General features: G+C 36.3%; 1 protein-coding gene across 2 annotated transcripts in view; it reads left to right on the forward strand.

The window, feature by feature from the left end:
• Nucleotides 1-21,971, forward strand: part of LOC132098799 (coiled-coil domain-containing protein 136-like) — a 31,736-nt gene extending 9,765 nt beyond the window's left edge. Inside the window, exons 2-9 of one of the 2 annotated variants that reach the window (XR_009422973.1) lie at nt 6,103-6,423; nt 6,648-6,722; nt 9,146-9,457; nt 12,861-12,978; nt 13,779-14,052; nt 14,595-14,729; nt 16,588-16,653; nt 18,897-21,971. Coding sequence is in view for 1 of the 2 variants with exons in the window: in XM_059505001.1 (XP_059360984.1) it covers nt 6,103-6,423; nt 6,648-6,722; nt 9,146-9,457; nt 12,861-12,978; nt 13,779-14,052; nt 14,595-14,729; nt 16,539-16,643 (1,340 nt within the window). In the remaining variant the exon portion in view is untranslated. Of the gene's footprint in view, nt 1-6,102; nt 6,424-6,647; nt 6,723-9,145; nt 9,458-12,860; nt 12,979-13,778; nt 14,053-14,594; nt 14,730-16,538; nt 16,654-18,896 lie in introns of both variants that reach the window. The other variant, XM_059505001.1, reaches the window with a different exon arrangement.
• The last annotated feature ends 1,408 nt before the right edge of the window (nt 21,972-23,379 follow it).

A 23,379-nucleotide genomic window follows, 5' to 3' on the forward strand; every position in this document is an offset into this window, starting at 1 on the left:
TTGGATGCTACTAGATTTTTTTGCCCTTTTTCTTACTCAAAACTACTTTTATGAATATGTAGGGTTTTATTAACTACTGTTATGGTGCTACTTTTGTTTTTATTTACTTTTTATATCTTATAGATATATATATATATTTTTTAATAATTTATCTTCCATAGTGCTTATAAACAATACACATTTCTAAGCAGCTTTCTAGAAAATCATTATGTTCATTAATGCTCATCTTAATAACTTCATGCCTTATAGTCACATTTAGCAAATTAGAGCTAGGAAATAATATTGTTTACATTTTTTGATGATATAAACAGTCAAGCATTTGAAATTTGCTATATAGTATATATCGCTTATGCATATACTGTATGTATGCAGATGATACATACGGGACAAGGAACGAAAAACTTGATTTGATGTTGGATAGTGGAGAAAAAACCCTGGCACAATTTACATTTATTGACTGGAATAGAGCAGCATGAACATAACGTTATTTTGTGTTCCACAGAAGACAGTAAGTAATACAGGTTTGGAACAACATAAATGTAAGAAAATTATGAAAGAAATTTCATCTTTCTGAAAAATGCCCTTTAAAAGCAGCTAGAGGCACAGTGCCCATTATTAGGACTTCTTTTTGTGTACGTTTGCTTTGATTTTCTCTGTAGGTGACTGTTACAGACCCCTTTCCCATGCATCTGTTTTTCCACCAGATCTGTCAGTTAGGCACCATTTAGCCAGCTCAGTCTGGGTCCTTTTCGCAGAGACTTTGTGGTCTATACTTATCCTGTGGTTTACTGCAGGCTTATACAACACCAAACACTGACCGCATCACTTCCCTCAGAACCCAGCAGCCAATGCTCTGAGAGCCCGCTTAACTTTATGAGCAGCTGTTTAACACAGACAAATTCGACTTTTGACCCATTACTGAAGATGCATTTGAAAGCAGTTTAGCCTCTGCACAGCACTGCAGCTGTGGTACTTGTTTTTGGCAGGCGTTTGCCATGGAAAAACAGCAAGCTGCATTGCAGTCATGCTTTAATAATGAGGAGGAATGCAAGAGTCTAGTTTTGTAGGTTAGTCTTTGTGTTTTGTGATTGTATGCGTGCTGAAGGTGTTTGCTCTACTCTTGCTTCTTGATTTCCCAGGAGGCTATTGTGACTGTGTCCATCATCTTTCTTCTTCCCAGTGCTGGACTCAGTTTATGAATGATGTTTAGACTCTGATTTTCTGTGAAGCTCATACGGTGGTGACAGGCTGCATTAAATTAAGTGTTTAAATATTATTTTTGGATTTGATGGATAACTTGAGACTATAAGGCTGAAAGGTTTGCTGAAGGATGCATGTGTGTGTTAAAGTTAAGGTTAAGGTCAGTGTAATGTTACCCTTGGCTAGCATTGGGAGTGAGAGCAGCGCTATAAACAGGAAACTGATGTCACAGTTTGGATTTTAGCCAGACACAGGCTGACTATGAGCGAAAAAGCGAATATGCTTGTAAAGTTAGTCTATAATAAGGATCTTTCAGGCCAAGGACTAGAAGAGAGTTTTGCATTTTAAATAAAATGCCTATAATAACACATATACTATAATGTTGTATTTACATACTTATTTTATGATGTTTACATTACATATGTATTTAAATAATAATTACTGATATGTATGATATCAGTCATCCACTTGTATGTTTAATTTGAAATGGATGAAATAGTTCAATTGTATGTAACATTTCAATTAATAATTTGAGATTTTAATTGTGTGTGAGACAATGAAATGTAGCTGAACTTTAGCTTCTTTAGCAAGTATTATTTAATTATATAATTATATCATCTATCCATGATATAATACAATATTTTATATATATATATATAAAATATTGTATTATATCATGGATAGATTAATGGATGAATGCTGTTCTGCTGCGAATCCCGAGCGGTCACAGACCCCCTTTTGAAGACCCCTGAGAACTGTATTTAAAATAGTTAGTTCCTCACTGCGATCTTGTCATTCTGATTGACAGCTGACAGTACTGACATTATGATTGACAGGTCAGAACACAGGCAATAGCATAACTATAAAGGGTTCAACACATCTGAATACATCAGTGTTTGATTGATGTTGTTTTTCTTATGTTGAGAAATTAGACTGGATTTCCGCCAGCGCCGCAGGCCGATCCCATAGCCACGCTTGTGACCAGAATGATATTAATTGTCTGAGCTCATGAGAACTCTGAGAACTAGACGAGAACTATATTTGTCTGTGTTTGTGATGACCGTGATGGGGACTCTTTGCACGTCAACATTTAATGCCACTCATGATATTAAGATTAAATATGAGCCTCTGGACATGGCCTGAAATTGTTTCAGTTGATTTTTCATCTCCAGAGTGCTCATTTGCAAATTAATTGTGTCAGTTGTTTTGTAAATGAATGTTCTGATTTCAGAGATGGGTTGATATTCCACATAATACATTTCACATTATTTTTTATTCAGCTGTAGATTCCATTATGGAATTGTAATCAGGCAAAATTACACAAATTAAGGAACTGATTCTCGCATTCTCCTGAACTATTTCTGTTGTGAGTCGTCGTCAAACATGAGAAAATCACAAGAATCTGAGTTCAGCAGGAAGTTAGGCCTCTGTTATGTCAGCCATTGCACACATGGTGCATGATGTTACAAGAGAAAAAAAATCCGTTTGCATGTGTTTTGTGTTCTGTGCAGTGTTAGATTGTGCATGCACATGAGTTGCATGTACTTTTGTACATGTAATTTTCAAAATAATTTACTTACCCTCATGTAGATGCGTTTATTTCTTCAAGACACATTTGGAGAAATGTAGCATTACATCACTTGCTCACCAATGAATCCTCTGAAGTGAATGGGTGCCATCAGAAGTGATGATTTAAAGTTAAAATGCCTTAATGATAGATTTTTTTCTTCAAAACAAACAGACAGCTTTACACTTCACAAGATGTTAACTGATGGACTGGAGTCGTGTGGATTACTTGTGGATTAATGTGATGTTTTTATCAGCTGTTTGGACTCTCATTCTGATGGCACCCATTCACTGTAGAGGAACCATTGGTGAACAAGCGATGTAATGCTACATTTCTCCAAATGTGTTTAGATGAAGATAACTTGGATGGCTTGAGGGTGAGTACATTTCAAGCAGATTTTCAATTTTGAGTGAACTATTCCTTTAAATTTTAAAAGTATATGCGGAACTATATGTTTTGTTTCTGACAGCACTACTTTGTACTGATTATACAGAAAACCAGAGATTCTGCTCTTGTTTAACTTTGCATTATTCATCCTGAGGGATGCTTCATGATTGTGGTGTGCATTGCCTATCCAGTGATCGATCCAGATGTCTGTCTGCGTGTAAAAATAATTCCCTGTCCCAAAAGAATAATTCATATCTCAGATATGCTGGATAAAGCTGATTGGGTGCTATCAAAGCTGCCTATAATCCTTTGAGCTCAAGACCCTGTCTGTTCTGCTGCTTCTGCCTGTATGTGAGTGTGTGTGTGTTTCCCCACTGGTTAATTTATTATTTCATAGATGTTTGAAATACTTTAATCTGCAAAGCATGATCAATAATACAGCACATGGCTCATTACACAGGAATATTACATTCAGGAAGAGAGAGGGAAGTGAGAGAAAACAAACAAGGGGAAAAGAGAAAGAGGGAGTGAACAGGACACAGAAAGACGGAGGAATGGAGGGGGAGGAGTTGCTGGCAAGACAATTCATTTTCCACACTGACAGATTCTGTTAATCCCACACAGGCATCTGATCTAAAGAGGATCAGCGAGGTGAATCGTCTAGTCAGGTCTGGCATGGCCGACTGTCTCCGTGTCCTGTGTGTGGACCTCATGCCGTTCACAAGCATTAACCAGTTCAGATTTGCCTTGTGATATTATAGACGCATATCACTGACTCAGCTAATTTTTTTAAGATACTGCTGTAATTATGTATCTATTCATATATTCATACATACAGTATGTACAAATATATTATAATGTAAAAATAAAAGTAGTTGTAATATATGTTTTTATATAATTATACTCTCAAACACAGTCCTTGTGTCATTTAAGAGATCTAGAATGTGAGACTGTAGGAGAGATTAAGTGTGTGTAATGGGCTAATTGAATGGCCTATTTCTCTGAGTTCAGAGGTCAGAGGGTAAGTGAGAGAAACCAGAGCGGGCGGCACCTGTTAACGCCAGAGTGAAGATGAGAGAGAGTGAGAAAGATGGCGCTAAGTACAAGGTGGTAGATTTAAAAAAGAGAAACGGGTGACTGTTGGAAAGAGGGATGAACCCGGGAAAGAAAAAAAGGATCATTTGGAAAATGAGAATGAAAAATAGCTGATGTGAATAGTGCAAGGCAGGAAATGAGGATGTGATGAATAGAAAAGAAGAAAAGGTATTGGAGAGAAGGAGAGTGTTGAAATGAGCTATTTTTAACTAGTTGGCTCCTTACTTTGGTGGGTGATTAGCACAGACTGTACAGGAGAACGACAACAGGAGGAGATCAGCTGCTCACTTCACATGTTCTTTCATTCCGTTTCTTTGTCACTATTCATACAGTGTAGAAAAAAATCACGAGATCTGTCTAATGTCTTATTTTATAATGTCTTAATTATTTTGTATATTTTATGTAATGTATAGTATTAATAATGTGTGAGTAAAATTAGTATTAATAATTTAACGTCATATATATCTATGTATATGCATTATATATGTATAGTGTACATATAAAGTTATTGTTATAATTTAATATTATATATATATATATATATATATATATATATATATATATATATATATATATATATATATATATATATATATATATATATATATATATAATGTGTGTTTGTTTGTTTGTGTGTGTGTGTGTGTGCGTGCTTGTGTGCATTAATATAGTAGCCCTTTATTGTCACTAGTCACAAGTACCAGTGAAATTAGCCATCAACCTGTCCATACATTCACAACATACATACAATATGACAAGGGGGTAGACAGGACAGGAAGACAGGGAATTGAGGAAGAAATACAGCATAACATTAGGCAAGTGAGGAGAAAAAAAACAACACCCAGACTATGCTCCTTTTGGGAAACAGAAAATACACCTCAGCACAAAAGCACATAATCAATAGACCATAAACACATGACTTTGCAACTGGGGACGGAAATTGGGGGGGTCGAGGTAATCCAGCGAGGTATACCCACTGCTGCCACTAGAGGACTCTATGGGTCCCCTACTGTTTGAAAGGGCCACTGCTGCTGTTGGCTATAATTTCTTGTCTGGAATCTCTTTGTGTGTGTCTTTGTTCTGTTAGTGAACAGAAAACAGGTGAAGGCAGAGGGGCGATTCATGGCCTAAATCCTGCAAATAGTACACATTCCTTTAGCACGGGGACACTGGTGGCACTGGGTGGGTGTTTTGATTGCTTGTGGTGGTCTGGAGGTCTGTTGGTGGCAGAAAGAGATGAGAGCCGGGGGCCAGCAGGTGATGAAGAGGTTTCTGAGATGAAATTGTTGGAGTGGATGGATTTAGTGGGTTCTCACCAGAGGCGACAGGTGGTGGGTGGGGGTGGGGGTGTGGTACATGTATAGCTGGACATCTCGTTTTTTCAAACAGAGAATGTGGGTATGACAGCGAGACAACTTTTAAATGTATTTTTTTTTCTGGATGAGTTAATGTTTATTGGAGCAGAGGATCCGGCTCAAGGAATATTGTAGGTTCCATACAAGTTAAGCTCAATTATATATATATAGTAAATGTGTGTATTTACATTATATCTTATGTTACAACATGATCATTTAATTCCACAGATCCTAAAACCCTAAACAGCTGAAAAAAAAAAGATCCAAACAGCTTTACAGATCTTATATACAAATTTTTAAATAATAATTGACTTCCATTGTAGGTGTGTCTTAGTAACCTTTATTTTTAGTTGTGTTTATCTGTGAAACGCAAGTTCAAATTATTTTAATGTGTGATACGAGACATTTTATATCATATATAAATACCTTACTGCTGAATCTTTTTTAATTAAGTCTTACATATAATTGAGTGATTAATTAATTATTTTTCTGTCTCAGATGATGTGTGTGACTTCAAAGTGGAGCGGCCAGGTTTAGGCAGAGAAATGACGGCCAAAGAGCGAGGCTCACTGGAGGATAACGAGGAAAGAGACCAGGAGGAGGTGGAGGCCGGAAATGGAGAGAAGGGGCAGGAGGATGAGAGGGAAAAGATGGAGGTAAAGGAGGAGGAGAAGGAGGGGGAAAGAGAGGAGCAAAGAGGAGTGGATGAAGAAGATGAACTGGAGGTACTGAGGTCGCAGGTGGTGCAGCTGCTCCTGGAGCTGGAGGAGACCAGAGAAGTGTCGCAACGACACGAGGAGAGCTACAACGAGCTTCAGGGTGCGTTTGCTAATGCTCTCTGTTTTTAGGGTGTGACATCATCACAGGGTAGTTCCCTCTGAGCATGCTCAGCTGTCACTGACCACCAAACCACCTGTTCCTCATCATGCCCTCACACAAACATTCCTGGCTTGTTAATATTGTCGGATGCCAGTGATAAGTTACTAATTACTCATTCTAATGTCCCTACAGCTGCCTTTAAATGTTGTTCTGTTGCTTTGTAGGTCTTTTGGAGGAAGAGCGGCTGGCAAGCGCCCACCAGGCTGAGACCTTTACGAGACAGATCCAGAGACTTCAAGGTGAACAGAAACACAAGTAGAAATAGATGTGTATGCACCACAGTGCTAATAACTGAAGTCAGTGATAAAATTAATAAAATTAACTTAGTAGACTTAAAAAATGACAGATACAAGTTGCTTTACTCAGTCAACAAGCAGCACAAATACCCTCTTACATTCAGCATATTAAATAACAGCTGTGTCCAATGCTAAGGAATAAACATTCTTGATATATCAAGCTGTTTTATGATTTCAACACAGACCCCGGATGATTTGAAGAGGCTATTTTCATATTCATATCTTTGTGCTGTATTAAAAATAGTTGCTATGGCTATGGTTTGAAATATTCAATATTATACTATTATATTACTACAGTACCCAGATAACATTTGCCACAATGTGCAATATACGTTATAGTACAATGCACTGGGTACTTTTATCCAACAATACAATGTGCTTGATTTCACCTTCCTTTTCTTAAAACATTTTGGTCTGAAAAGCTTTAAATTACTGAAACTGTAATTACTTTTAATGGAAAAAGTTTAATTACTTTAATTTGATTTTTAATTACACTTTCATTTTGTTTTATTTTACTATTTTATTTATTGTCATTTTGTTTTGTTTTTCATATCATCTTATTTAATTTACTATATTATTTATTTTTATTTTAGTTTGTATAATTTTAATTCATTTAATTTAATTTTAACATTTTTTAAAATAATGTGTAATTTTATTCAATTTTAATTAAATTACATTTTATTTGTTTCAAAAATGATGTTTGAATGGCACTCTCTAAATGTGACCATGTAGCATACTTCTGTTAAAAATCGTAATATCTCACATACTTTTTTCAACGGTAGACAGTATGCACTACCAATGCAGCTTCATCATCTTTATGAATGCAAGTTCTTCAAATCGTTGTATTCAAACTCAATGTTATCAGTGAATGCATTATGATGGAGATTCTCAATCAGTCAGGTAACTCTACTGTAGAATCCTTCAAGCATGATGTCATTTCCTGTGGTTCTGACATCCCATTTCCATTAGTTTTTTTGAGTGCTACTTTGGTGCAAGAGGGAGTAGAGAGGGCCTGTGTTAGCCATGGAGAGATGGGAAAAGCAGAGATGATTAAATTGTTGTTCACTTCCTCAGTGACTCACTTTCACTCTCTCAGCGGCTGTGCTGTAATTATATTAAATGAACTGTGAGGAGGCAAAGTAAACCTGCGCTTGCAGAAGTGCATGGGCTGTGCCGAAGTACCATCGTGAGTAATGGAATCACATACATGAATAACACAACAAACCACTGCCAGAATCAGATTCACATGCTGGATGAAGGAGAAAATGGTTCTTCAGTTCAGTTTAACCACTTCAGCTGTTATTTTGATTTTTTGAGAATTAGGCATATGCAATATTGGACCCACCGGTGGGTCCCCAGAGTTGATGTGGTTAATCACAGTCTGTGACAAAGGACTTTTTTGTTTTCCTTTTTTTTTCTGTGTTCCTGCCTTGCAAGAAAGAGACTGATTATAGTTTTCTAGAAGCCCCTGCAGACTAAAATTCACACTCTGTGTGGTTAGTTTGAGAGGTTTTAACTTTTTTTTTAAACTTTTTTTTTTGCTACTTGATAGCTGGCTGTGCTGAGTGAATTCTGTAATGAGATAAGAAACAAAGACCTGTATTTTTCACTTCAAATGTCCTTGGTTTTCAGTGAAGTGGCTGAATATATACCTCAAAGGGTCTTGATGTCCTCAAACGATGCATATATAAATTCTACATGGATTTTATTAGTTAGTTGCCAGCTCATAAGGATTTGAAGTGTATGCATACTTATATATATATAGTGTCCTGATATGTGGTTGTAGAAAGCGCACGACGAAGGAGTAAATGTTTATGGTCTTTAATTCCAACATCAACATAAAGAAAAGTAGAACTAAATAGGTGATATATGTCATGTTTATCTTCTGTTCTGGTTTAGATTTTCCTTTGTTTCTGTTCTACGTTCTTTAACCTAGTTTCCCTTAGTTCCCCTGATTAGTTCATTCTGTTCACATGTGTTGATTAATCATCTCGTTTGCTCCCTAGTTTCCCTGTCGTTATAAACCTTCAGTTTCGGTCTGTTCTTCATCCTAGATTGATGTTCATTTAATGGTACATGTGTGTTGATGCTATTTACTGTAGCTCGCCTTTTCTTTATTTTGAAGTTGGAATTAAAAACCATAAACGTTTATTTCTTCTTCCTGCGTTATCTACATCTACATACCATGACAATATATATAAATGTTTTTGTAGTTTTAGTTAACAATAAAAAAATCTATATTTAATATGTTAAACCTTTGTAGATATCAAAGTTCTATTGTATTATCATATGACTGTACTGCAATACTTTTTATTACCCGATATTCAGTTAAAAAATGTTGTTCTGTCCCTGCTTCTGACCTCCAGCCCAGCTGCATTCAGTGCAAGAGGAGCTGGACAGTCTTGAGGAGGAGAAGGCCAGCGAGCTATGGGAGGCGCAGGAGGAGCTGCGTGTGGCACAGGAGGAGGTGCAGGAGCTGCAGCAGGCGGCGGAGGAGGCGGCAGCTGAGCGAGAGAATGACATCGCCCTGCTGCAGGAGGAACTGTGCCGTGTGCGCGCCGCGCTGGAGCGTCTGCGCGGCACCACGCAGGAGTACGAGCTAGAGCTGACCACACTGAGGGCCGAAATCAGCATGAAGAACCAGCGCAGAGAAGAGCAGGAGAAAGCAGGAGGAGAAGGTCTGATTCCCACCACACTACAGGCTCCCAAACTATGCCAGCTAAAAGGACCAGTTTGTATCAGCTTGAAGCTTTGTTGTCCAGTATGATCTTTCTGATGCTACAGTTGGTCAATAATGTCCTGTTAATTACATAATGTGCTCCAAAACACAATGAATGCGACTAGTTATCCGTATCATCTTCCTCATCCTTTTAATCTGTACCTTAAATATGAGTGTATTGAATACAGTGGGATTCACTCTTATGAAACTCAACACACACTTAAAACTGTGGTAATATGGGAGTAAATGATCTCTAATGACCTCGAATGAGCAGTGAGTTCAACAGGGAAATAATACAGCACGCACTCCTCACACCTCTCCAAAACAACTCTGTAGTTGGCAGGGCAGGCCCATTTTCCATGAGGGTGTGTGTGTGTGCATGAGATCGGTTGGCTGTGTGTTCTTTGGCACAATCTTGTCGCTTATGTTTATTTGGATGTGCTCACATGCAGAAGCTAAGGAGTGTGAAATAGTGTGAATTCAAATGTCTGTTTCAGGTTTCTTTATGCAGGAACTACATACACAAGTCACTAATTAACTGAAGAACAGATGTGTTATGTGTGTGTGTGTCTTTTGCCTGCATTGTGGGGTACATATGTATTACATTATAGAAAAACCTGAAAACACAACATTCACAGTTCACCATTAAAGGAAACTTGCTTAATCAGTGCGATTATTGTTAACTAACACGAAGACTATTAAAAACTGGTTTCTGTAATTGAAAAGCTGAAATGAAAGCATAAATATTAGATGGAAAACCTCAACCTGAAAAACAAAATGAAAAGAAAATTAGAAAAGTTGAAATAATAAAACAAATTCTTTTAATAAATCAAAGTTAAATAAAAATGTTTATACAATCAAAATGATAACACATAAAAAATAATTCAAATTAAAACTGGAAATATAAAAATGAAAGCCAATTAAAATATTAAAACTATAATAGTATACAAATAAATATAAAATACTTAACATTGGGCTTAATAATGCCTTAACAAAAATGTTAGCATGCAAAAATGTTTATGTGAGGCTTAGGTAATACTATGCTAATATCATCATTATAGCATATTATCAGTATAAAAATAATAAAGGTTTCTATAGACTTATTTGTTCAATATAAAATCAACATATACTTCATGTTAGAAAAACAAATGAATGTATTTTTGTGGGTCTGCTTATCTATAATTTTGGGTTGTAATCCATCTGTTCCACACACATGCAAAGTTATATGCTCTGCGGAGTCCATTTTTCCAGACCTCGTCTGTGTTTCTGTGCGTTAGCCAGCTGAGATTTCTCCAGCAAGACTTTTCTTTATATCACATAACCTCATTCCAACATTAGTGACGGATGCTGATAGCAAATAAACCCTGTAGAGAGATACAGACGTTTTATCAACTTTTATTCCCCACTGCCTGATACGACACAGTGCTCTGATATTACCCAGAATGCATTGTCACTGACAAATGAGTGGTTATTACAGAATCTTTCAGTGTCTGAGTGTCTGTTTGACATTCTGACAGAGTGCAGGACCTCCACAGAGCCCCATTTGTCTGGTGTTGATGTCTTTCTCTGCCTCTAAGGGCGCCGGGGCTGGTTTCTGTTCCCTTGATGTCGGTAGAACTTTACTATATTAAGATCTGCAATAAAAACAACATACCAGTCATTACTGCTGGTGGGGTCATGCGTTTAGATGTGCTGATTGCAAAACAGTGTTGAACATGAACAAATCAGAGCCTTGATTGATGCATTTATGTTAACTCTGATTTGGGGTCAGATGCATCTGAGGTTACGTTGTTTGTCGGTGCATGCACTTCTGATGGTTATTTACACCAAGTACACAATCAGGCTTGGCACAGACAGTGCAGTGTTATTTGCAAATCAGATTCCATCTAGATTAGAGGCAATGCTATTGGGGGTTGAACGTTGCACCATGTGGGGACGTGCAAAGCAAACATGACTCCTGATTGACAGGTCAGACTGCAGCAACAGGAAGAGAGCAGAATGGGTTGTTTTCATGGAGACTAGTTGCAGGATTTGGTGTGTGTTTATGGCTCCCTGGTCAAATGGTCACTATTTTCCTGCCATAGATGTGTAGCCTCAGTATTGTTTGTTTCACGATCAGAAACAAATCTGCAATTTGGCCTTTAGGACAATGTTCCAAGTTGCATACTGCCATATTCATACAATATTCATACAATAATTTTATATATATATATATATATATATATATATATATATATATATATATATATATACAGTACAGACCAAAAGTTTGGAAACATTACTATTTTTAATGTTTTTGAAAGAAGTTTCTTCTACTCATCAAGCCTGCATTTCTTTGATCAAAAATACAGAAAAAAATGTAATATTGTGATATATTATTACAATTTAAAATAATTGTTTTTAAATTTATTATATGTTTTTAAAATATAAATATTTAGTAATAACAATATACACTACTGGTCAGTAATTTGGGGTCAGTAATTTTTTTTCTTTCTTTTTTTTTTAATTAAAATCAAGACTTTTATTCAGCAAGGATGTGTTAAATTGATAAAAAGTGATAGTAAAGAAAATATATTATTAGAATATATATTATTAGAATTTTTTTTTTTTGAATAAATGCAGTTCTTTTAAACCTTTTATTCATCAAATATATTAGACAGCAGAACTGTTTCCAACACTCATAATAAATCAGAATATTAGAATGATTTCTAAATGATCATGTGATAGACTGGATGTTACATGTCACACTGAAGGCTGGAGTAATGATGCTGAAAATTCAGCTTTGCATCACAGGAATAAATTATTTTTTTAAAGTATATTCAAATAGAAAATTATTATTTTAAGTTGTAATAATATTTCACAATATTACAGTTTTTTCTGTATTTTTGATCAAATAAATGCAGGCTTGATGAGCAGAAGAAACTTCTTCAAAAACAAAATTATATATATATGTGAGTATATATGTGTGTATATGTAGCATATATACTGGGTCACAGTTTGATCATTGACCCTAAACTTTTGAACGGTAGTGTATTATTAAGTGCAATTTATCAAATATTGTAGTCAGAAGATATTGTGCAGTATGCTTTACTTCGCTATGCTAGTATTTTATTCAGAACGTACATGTGACTACATTTTGAATAGCGTACTGTGTTTTTCTGATTTTTGGTTAATGTAGTAGATCATCCAGGTATTTCTTGCATAAAAAATGCATAATGTGAACAGTATATATACCACATACTACCAAAAGTATTATGGTAGTATTTCACTTGGAACATACATGAATTTAGAATAGCAGACACAATAAAAGTAGTAATGCTGGTTTTCCCTACTTCTACTTTAACTGACATCTGTTCGGACAGGTGACATGGACCAGCTGATGGAGGAGTGCCGCTGCTTGAAGGACGAGTGTCAGACTCTGAAGAATGACAACAAGCAGCTCTCTGAGAAACTGGAGATGTTGGAGCAGCAGCGAGCCAGGTGATTGGCCACAGGGCCTGTCAATCACCCACAAACAAGACAAATCAGCCGCTGAGCATCTCAAGCTCAGTCTCTGTTAATAAGGCTGGCGTGACCCATGAAGCATTCAGCCTTAATCTGTCTCAGTGGACACTCTCACTGAAACGATTTAGCAGCTATGAAAATGTTTCACAGCAACATGAAACATTAATGATTGTGTATTTCATCTTATCCAAATATTTTGGCAGCGAGGTGAGCCACAGTTGCCTTGCAGCTATTTTAAGACTTCAAGGTTTCTTTGACTTTATGAATCTAATTATGTTTTTTTTTTTAAACTATTGCTAAATGTTTCAGCTCAAAAGAATAGCTGTTCTCGGAAGTGAAATAGCTTTGTAGAATTACAGTGTCTACTGTAAACACTTTATAAGCACTGTGAGAGAATAAGAGAGTGAAAGAGGGAGAGAAACCTTTTATTACATGATTATGAGAATTAATCAGTAATGGGTACTGCAGTGCAGCTGTCACATAAACACACACACACACACACACACACACACACACACACACACACACACACACACACACACACACACACACACACACACACAAACACACACACAAACACACATACACACACACACACACACACACACACACACACACACATACACACACACACTGTATCAAAGTTACAATATGAAGCTAATCTGCAAAGAGTGCATCAAGAGCTCACAAGTTCAAGTACATTAGTTATACACAAAAAAATGCACCACAACATCTTTAATAAATGTTCTGTACATTTCCTGCTTCAATCCTGACAGCTCAGCTGAATCATGCCTGGCCCTCAAAGCAGAGCAGAATGATGGAGAAAATGACACAAAAAAAGATGTAGAAAAAGAGGTGAAGGCTGAGGGTTTCGTCCGCACGTTTGAAGTAGGAGGTGGGAATCCGATGGACGCTTACACCCAAAAGAACATCTTGTTTGAGGGGAAACCCATCACGCCGATGGGGAAGAGTGGAGGGTTTTCAGAGGTGTTTTCCCTCAGAGACCTGCTGAAACAAGCCGAGGAGAAAGGATCACAGGTCCAGAGAGAGGTACGGCATTACTGGTATTTACACTAGTTATAGAATTAATTCAGATTATTTGGGTATTTTGAGATTTACCATGACCACCTGGCCAAACAATTGATGATGAACTATCTACCTATATTTGTACAGTATATGTGTGATGATAATGTCTGATAATTAAAAAAAGTTTCATACTTTAAAAGTTATTTTACAACAAAAATACTAATTAAAAACATTCTTCACTCTCAGTATGGGGAGAATTGAGCTCACGTTAGGTTGCAAACCAAACCATCTGTCACAGTATTGACAAAAAGTGTGAGCCAAATGTTAAATTATTTTGTCTTCAGTTGTTTAACAATATGACCTTGTTGGAAATATCGCTGAAAAACCCTGACAGTGTGACTAAAAAAAACCTATTTCCTCTGTCCTCTATTGAATAATGGAATGATTAAAAGCTTTTTAGTCAACTTTTTTCTGCCACACAAGCTAAAACTCTACCTGTGACTCAGTGAATCTAATCACTTGTCCTTTATCATTTGTTATTTCTCTTTATCTCTCCATTATTTTAGTGTGAGGGACTAAAAGGAGAGCTTGTGGAACTGCAGGGGCTGTATGAGAGCAGCCAGAGGGAGAGGGCGGAGCTAGAGGCGGAGCTGCTGCATTGTAGGGCGGAGCTTGATCGGCTGGCTGGGAGGAAGGCTCAGGTGAGGGGAAATAAAGGGGGCTGGACATCAGTCATAACGCACTGCTTTCTTCCAAATCAATAGGAGCCATCACTCTAGAACTTCAGACAGGGAATGTGTGAACTTCTGTGGATTAAAAATGCGACCTCAAATAAATCACTGTACTGTACACATGCTGAAAACAAACAGACATTACTCACACAGCAAGTAGTTCGAAATATTATCAACAAAATGGCGCCATGACTCCATCGACCTACATGTTTGTCAGTGTTTGAAAATGCTCTGTACATGACTAACGTTTTGCATGTGGGGTCAACCACCGCTGAAGCGACCATCTGTCCAACAGCAGTATCTGTCTTTCAAAGCGCATCCTATCTAACTAAACCACTCGCCAATTTCGGTCCAGTGCGTATGTTTCACTTTGGGTTGGTTTTTGCCCTGTCACACACATTGATTCTGGGCTGTGTGTTTTTACATCTTGTGTTTGTCAAACCTTTAGCAGCCAATGTGTCTTAACTAGTTTTCTTGATCCACTGTAGTAAATCAAGCTTTTGTGTGTGTACAATGTGCACTGACATAGATGTCTTTCTAACCCCTGTACTGTCTAACAACAAGGTCTAAGTAGTTTTTCCAAACCACAGAAATCCTAATTAAGGTTTTTTTTTCCCTATCAAAGAGTCTGTCCAGTCAGAGTACCCTGTCCCATGTCAGTCATCCGCCCATCATAGTTGTACTTTAATTGTGTGGTTAACCCCTCACTCACACTGTTCTGCTTCCTACAATTCCCATGATTCCTTAAAGGAATGTTCTGGGTTAAAAACAAATGAAACTCTATCGACAGAATCTGTAATATGCTAGCAAATATCACAGAAAACATTTGAAGGAAACAGTCGGGTTCCAGAAGTAATTGAGAGAGGCCGCTTTTGCTGTAGAAACACAAATTGCGCAGATTAGCTCATGTTCTCATGTTTGGTTTGTTTGTTTACACAAGCTGAAAGATGAATCCGAATTATTTTCTGTGGAATTCAACAACATGTCCCAAACACTGTCGACAGATTTAACCCAGTACATTGGTTTAAAACAGTGGGCTGGCTGTGCAGTGTGGGCAAGGATCTTTAAATGCTAAGATGGTGACCTTTGCTCTGTGTTTATCAGTCGGAGGGTCAGAACAAGCACAAGGTTTCCATTTTGTGTTTAACCATCTTTGTTGTGTATCTAATCTTAGTGTATTTTCCTGTCTCCCTGCACCCCCGTGGTCTTTCATTGCTTCGTTCTGTTGATTTATAACCATTGAACACCTACATAAACATATCATAAACTCCCATATGCTCATAAACACACACTGAACCATATCAAATACCAAACAAATTTGATGATTCTTGATAAACTGCTGTTATATCTCTATCTATCTATCTATCTATCTATCTATCTATCTATCTATCTATCTATCTATCTATCTATCTATCTATCTATCTATCTATCTATCTATCTATCTATCTATCTATCTATCTATCTATCTATCTATCTATCTATCTATCATCTATCTATCTATCTATCTATCTATCTATCTATCTATCTATCTATCTATCTATCTATCTGGTTGTGTTTCCTCCCTTTCATAATCACACTCTTCATTCTTTCTCTCTATTATCTCTCTCTTTTTTTATTATTTCCCATATTTTATTTACCTGTGATTCCACATGTGCACAAACCTCCCATGTGTAATCATTACCTTATTTTGAGTGTCTGTCATTTTTTTCTTTTGTTTCTCTCACCACCTTTTCCTCCTCTTCCATTCTCCATCCCTGCACCCCCTGTGTTTTTCCTCAGAGCTCCACTCCTTCGTCTGAGTGCCCTATTCTCTCCATACACTTCATAGGAATGGTTGTAATAATGGGCCTGATATGGTGCTGCTGGAAGGAACTCTTGTCCTAAAGGGGGAAAGGTATGGCTTTGCCTTTTCTTTCATTAAGAGTCCAGAGATGAGCATTTTTTGTCCCTCCTGTATTGTGAAACTCATCTTTATCCTGGTCAAAATGTCACTTTTTATGGTCACAACTGTCATGCTAAACAAACCTGTTTGCCCATTGGACACATTGCCTGATTCTTTACGAGGACCTTTTATGGATGTGCACATTGTTTCACAAACATTTTCCAGTTAACTAGTCTGAAAAAACAACTTGCATAAAAACTGAAAATTCTGTCATGATTTGGTTATCAAAAAACATATATTGTGTTCAACATTAGGAAAAACCTAATGCATGTTTGGAACAACTTGAGGGTGAGTTAATGATGACAGAATTTTCACTTTGAAGGAACCATCCCTTTAAATAAACCTAAAAGTCCGAATTTACAGGACAAACTTCATTTCTGAACCAAGTTTGTGGCAGAACAAGAAGCTGAAAGCCTAAACAAAGAGTGAGGACTGCTAACGCATGTATTCATTAGAATGTACTAGCCGCAGTGGTCTGAAATGTTACTGACAAAAAAAATAATAATTCTTGTCAACATCAAGTTGATTTCTCTATCTTATTATTCTCAAACATCTTTACTGGGCAGAATATTTCCAAAGGTTTAAAAATCCCCTAAACAAAACAGAAACTTCAAGAACTCTCATTCAGGATGGAGTATGTTAAAAATGGGTCAATTCTTTGAGCAAATGTAACCCTGTATATAGACAAAGCATAAAAAAGATCCTTTTCCCAAAGGGAGTTGACTTGTCTTTAGTTAGACTGCCAAATTAGAATGTGCTTTTGTAGTTTGGACAGCAGAATTTTTGCGTCATAGACATTTATTATTTTCTTCAGGCAGGATGTTTGGCAACATCAAAAATCAAGTCATATTCAGACATCCTTTGAGATTTCCAAATATTATTATCCCAGCCAAATGCATGACACAACTCTAATTTCAACAGTTCTGCTGCCCAGCAGGGGCCAAGTGAAGCCACACTCACGCACACTTACACAGTTCTTCGATTCTGCTGGACTGTCATGCAGTTTCCGCTGCCAATCTCACAACACCAGATGGAGAAAGAGTAATAGAGAATGTAAAAGAAAACATGTGTGACAGTGATTTGAGTATTTACTGGGTCATTGCTCTTGGCTTTGTATCTCTCCACATTTCTGAATGGGTATATTTAGCTCTTAAGTCCACCGCTATTACAGGAGATGACTGGAAATAAACAGCAAGTCCTCAAAAGGTTCAGATCAGTTCTGGATTCTCATTCAGTGTCCTCTAGCCAGAGATCCAACTCTGATTTGTGTTCCTGTTTCATTGACATTTATGAGTGTGTACCTGCTTCAGTATACACTTTGTCATGAACATCGAAGCCTCTGTCAGAAAAAGTACATACATTTTAAAGTTAAATGTGGACTTTTTTTTTTAATTTTACAAAATACGTAAATGTTTACATTTAAAAAATCTGAGATGCTCAAAATATTGATTATCAGCTTAAGATTTTACAAGTATATATATGTATATAATACTATTTATTTAATTAAAATATTTAAGGTGTGTGTGTGTGTGTGTGTGTATGTGTGTGTATATATTAAAATTTAAAATAAAATTTATGCATTTAGCAGATGCTTTTATCCAAAGCGACTTACAGTTCATTCAGGCTATCAATTTTTACCTATCATGTGTTTCCGGGGGAATCAAACCCCCAACCTTGTGCTTGCTTTACCAATTGAGCTACAAGAACACAAAATTATAATATATATATATATATATATATATATATATATATATATGTATGTATGTATGTATATGTATATGTACATATGTAATTATATATATGTAATTATATAGCATTAAAATATCAAAATATATATGGCTAATATCATATATATATTTAAAAAATGTATGACTTCTCTTGATTTTAATTCTGTGTATATATATACACACACACACACACACACACACACACACACACACACACACACACACACACACACACACACACACACACACACACACACACACAATTAATTGTAATATGTAATTACATTTTTAGATTTTAATGATATATATCATTAAAATCTACAAATGTAATTGTGTATTGCTGAAAAACCCTTAAACAACCAATGTCAAATTTCTGTTCTTATAATACTATCAAGCAACACTAAATAATAGAAAAAAATGTAAATATGACTTCCCTTGACCTCATTCTCATCTTTTCATTGACCTCAGGAGAGTGAGGGAGACTGGAACCTGGTGATGGTTGTTGCAGTGGCAGCAGCAGCAGTTCTACTCATTCCTACTTTCACCAGAGCTCTGGCCTGAGACCTGGACAGGAAGTGACCTCATCGTCCCACTCTGCCCATGGTACACAATTCTATCACCCTGACCACACTTAACCACCAATGGGAACTGAAAACCACCACTTAGCTGGGAACACGATAACACATAGCCTCCAAACTTGATGCTTTTTGGTGTGCATCGTGATGCTGGTTGTTTGCCGTCTCAACTGCTTTGCTCTGCTTTTGTAGACAATCATATCCGTTTCAACCAGCAGTGCAACAGACACTGGCGCCAGGCTGTGAGTATTTAAACTGTCAGAATGGACGATGACTCTGAGAGCTTCTGATTGATCTGGCTCCCTGCTTTCCATTTCATTAGTTGTTTTCTTTCCCAAAACTCTTTGCCTTATCACTTTTCAATAGAACATTTGCACATTTTACCTCTATAAGCAGATTCCTGATCGCTTGGGGACCGAAGAGGACACCTTTTTCATCAACAATGCTTTGGATGCAACATATCGCTTTGTGCTTCATTGCTTTTGGATTAGGTAGGAGCATGCAGTACTTATTTAATCTTCCTGGATCTTCCCATTTTGAATAATTACTTACCGAAGTCTCCCGAATATAGTCAAAATCATATGTGTTTAGGTTCACTTACCGAAAACTTCTTTCACTTTCGACCATGGCATGTTCTCTTTGGTTTCTAACTCAAAAACTCTGTAGGTAACTGTACAATACTTCTCTATAGGCTAGCGAAGGAGAATACTCATCTAATGTATACTATTTGTCATTTTTACATATATTTTGGTGAAAAACTTCAGAGTTTGAAGATTCCAGGTGGTTTAAGGTTATTCTAGCATGTTAATGTGCTTATTTTAAACTTACACAGATATTTTTGTATCTGAATTGTTTATTCCAAGACATTAAATTTGTAGATTGATTTTATGTGTGTAGATTGATAAATGATGCTAAAGAGTGATAGATATTTTTATACAAGGGTTGACTAATGCATTCACTTAAAGAACACTAAAAGAATTCTGAAACAAGTGTAATGAGCAAGCACAGATCTACTGTATTCCACTAATGTTGCATTGATGATTTCTTCTGAAGTTATTTGCCGTTTTAATTTTTGCATGTTTGCAATAACAAGACACAGCTGACATATATATCTATACAATCTCTTCTCTGCAAAGAAACTTACAGAGTTTGAAAGGTTTTACAGAAAGTACAAAATGTCATGAAAAAGTAGTTCTCATCTGGTGTCTGGACCCAAAAACGAGATGCAGGATGTTTATTTTAGAAAAAACTGTCCTAAAATAAAATTAAAATACTGTAGCAAAATGAAAAAACTTATAAAAATGCAAAATAAGACCTGAAATGCTTTCCATACCTTTTGTAGTCAGTAAATCTTCACAAATCGTATCATGCATATCCTTGGACCTATGCAGTTCATGCTAATATTAATAAATGTTAAATGTTTGACCTTCTTTTTTTCTCTCTCAAAATACGAAAAATATTTTCTTAGTTTATTTGGTTGCCACTTGATGTGAGTGTAAAAACCAGCTGAGAACTACTATCATAAACCCTTACATAATAGCATGACAAAGATGTTTCGTACAATGCAATTCAAATCTGTAGCACAAAAAACGTAAATAACATGTATTGAGTAGCTAGCTAATAAGAATGCTAGAAGCAGAAACTTCCATACTGCCTTTCACCAAAAAAAGTTATAATGATAAGAAACTTGTCTTAAATGATGTTTATTTCACTAAAGATGTTTAAAACTTAGAAATATGTACTTATATGTAGCATTTTACATCAGAGGTCACAATTTTGAGGTCTGGGTGTATTACAGATGTACCTTCCTGCATGAAGATTAATAACACTGTCACTGAACTCATATACATCATGTAACGATTCTGGTAAATTAATGCTTTGAGCCTCGAGGTACTATTGTTATGAACAGAATCTTTGACTTTATATGTACAGTATCTATTATTATATAATCATTTCTGGTATACACACAAGTTGTCTTCACCTGATGTCTTTTGGGTGTCATTTTCAACAAACAGCACAAAGTAGACTTCTTGTCAAAGTGACTATATCATAGTAGACATATTTGCTTGCAGACGGCTGACTTGTGTTGAGGCGGTGATCTTTATAGTGTGGTTTTAAGACCTGGCATTAGTTTTTGCTGAGTCTCAGTGTTTGGGAATATTTTAAGTATCCCAAGGTCATTCCAGAGGCGTTTTCTGCTCCTGTTGATAGACTCAGAACTCAGTGGTAGCACAACTGAATGTTCAATATATCAGTGGTCCGCTGACTTTCTATAAGACAGTGCATGCTACACAGTGATTTGTCTTTGAAATAAACGTGCTATTTGTCCTGTACTTCATTGGACCGTTTGTTACTTTGATGAAATGGAATTTCGAAAACGTGTTTCACATCAGAAGGAGCAAATTTATTTTATTCTTCCACTCAGCACTTGTAAATGATGTAATATGTACAGATTGTGTATTTGCATGTCTATGGCAGTAGATTCTGCATGCTGAGTGATTGAAACCAGTGGTAGATTTGAGCTCCTGTGACAATCTTTGTATGATTAGACTTTGCATGATTTGTCCAATTTTTTTTTTTTTTTTGCAGTTTCTACATATTTCACATTTGTTTTGGGATGAAAAATGAAGAGCAGTGTAATTAAGGTTCTCGTTCAATTTGTTTAATCTGTTCACTCAGTTACTTTGGCTGTGGAAGAAATTTATGATTTGAAAGTTTCCAGAATATTTAAAAAATATGCAATCCGAGTTTATAGCAACTTTTGGAAAGCCCAGGCGTTCTCCAAATGGACCTTATTATGAATTATTATGTATAGTTCACCCAAAAATGATAATTTTCTAAAAATGTATTCACCATCAGGGTTCAGGCCATTCAAGATGTAGATGAGTTAGTTTTTTCAGATTCTGGTAAATTTGACATTACTTCACTCACTCACCAATTCATCCTCTGCAGTGAATGGGTGCTGTCATAATGATCAGTACATAATGAGTACAAGCGGTGATAAAAAAAAACGTCACAATAATACACAAGTTCCGCTGTAGTAGATCTATTATGGTCTTGTGAAGTGAAAAGCAGCATTTTTGTAGGAAACTTGCATCAAGGCATGTTTACTTTAAACCATCGCTTTTGGCCATAATTCATTATAATTCTTTTTCCAGTGAAAAGTCCATCCCTTGTTGTCCTCTCACATCAAATTCCAAGACATATTTGGTTAGAACTGTTTTGGACAGTCTTTTGCTTGTAAACGATTCTTCATCTGAGCATATTTCTCTCCTGATTCAGAGGAGATGACTTTTTCACTGGATAAAACAATTTTACGGATAGAGGACTCATATTTTAGCTGGAAGCAATGGTTTGAAGTTAAAACCACTTTATGATGGATTTGATTCTTAAGAGCACACAGCTTTTCACTTCATAAGATTTAAACTGATGTGTGTGGATTTCTTGTGATGTTTTTATCAGCTGTTTGGACTCTCATTCTGACGGCACCCATTCACTGCAGAGGATCCAATGGTGAGCAAGTGATGTAATGCTAAACTTCTCAACTTTCCTTTTTAAGATGAAAAAATAAAACTCATCCACATATTCGATGACCTGAGGTTGAGTACATTTTCAGCAGATTTTCATTTTTGGTGAGCTATTCCTTTAAGTCCATTCTGTACATTCCCACTCCAGACCAGTTCTCTCTTCTGTTCTGTTTATCTTGTAATTAAAGTATTTTGGTTTTTGAGAGAATTGCAAATTGTACAGACTATTATAATCATTAGAAATGCATTTGTAAGTGGCGCTTTACTGGATGTTGGAGGGTGGTAAATGTATGGAGATGTCGGTATGTGGTGTTGTGGCGATACTGCTGCGTGTCTGTATGTGCTTGTGTAACTGTAACTGTTCTATACAGTGTCTTTGACATGTTTACATGTTGTCTTGCCTTAACAGGCATTTATTTAAAAATAGTAATGAAATTTGAAGTATTTTGGTAACCATGTATATTTTGTAAATGAACAGGAACTAATAAAGTAGTTTATCCAGAGCATCTTGATCTAATGTATGTGCTCGTTTATTTCTGTCAGATCAGTGAACGGTTTTTGTTTCAGGCTGTTGTTGAATCATAAGGTGAGATGATATCCATGGCTTTCACTAAATGATGAACAGATGTCCCCCTTCATTTATCTAGTCTTTCTTCTGACATTCACATTTGTTTTATTTGTCAGTTCACATCGAAGCATGCTGAGGTTCTGAGTCATGGCTGTGACTTCATTGTAAGTATATGAACCTCTTCTATTTCTGGGTTTTGCGTGTAAGAGGTTTCTTTCCCTTTGAACACTTCTGAATTTATGTTTTTTTGTGTATGACACATGGAACGGTGTCCATGGGGG

This window comes from Carassius carassius, chromosome 22 (genome assembly GCF_963082965.1).
Source record: "Carassius carassius chromosome 22, fCarCar2.1, whole genome shotgun sequence".
Lineage (NCBI taxonomy): Eukaryota > Metazoa > Chordata > Actinopteri > Cypriniformes > Cyprinidae > Carassius > Carassius carassius.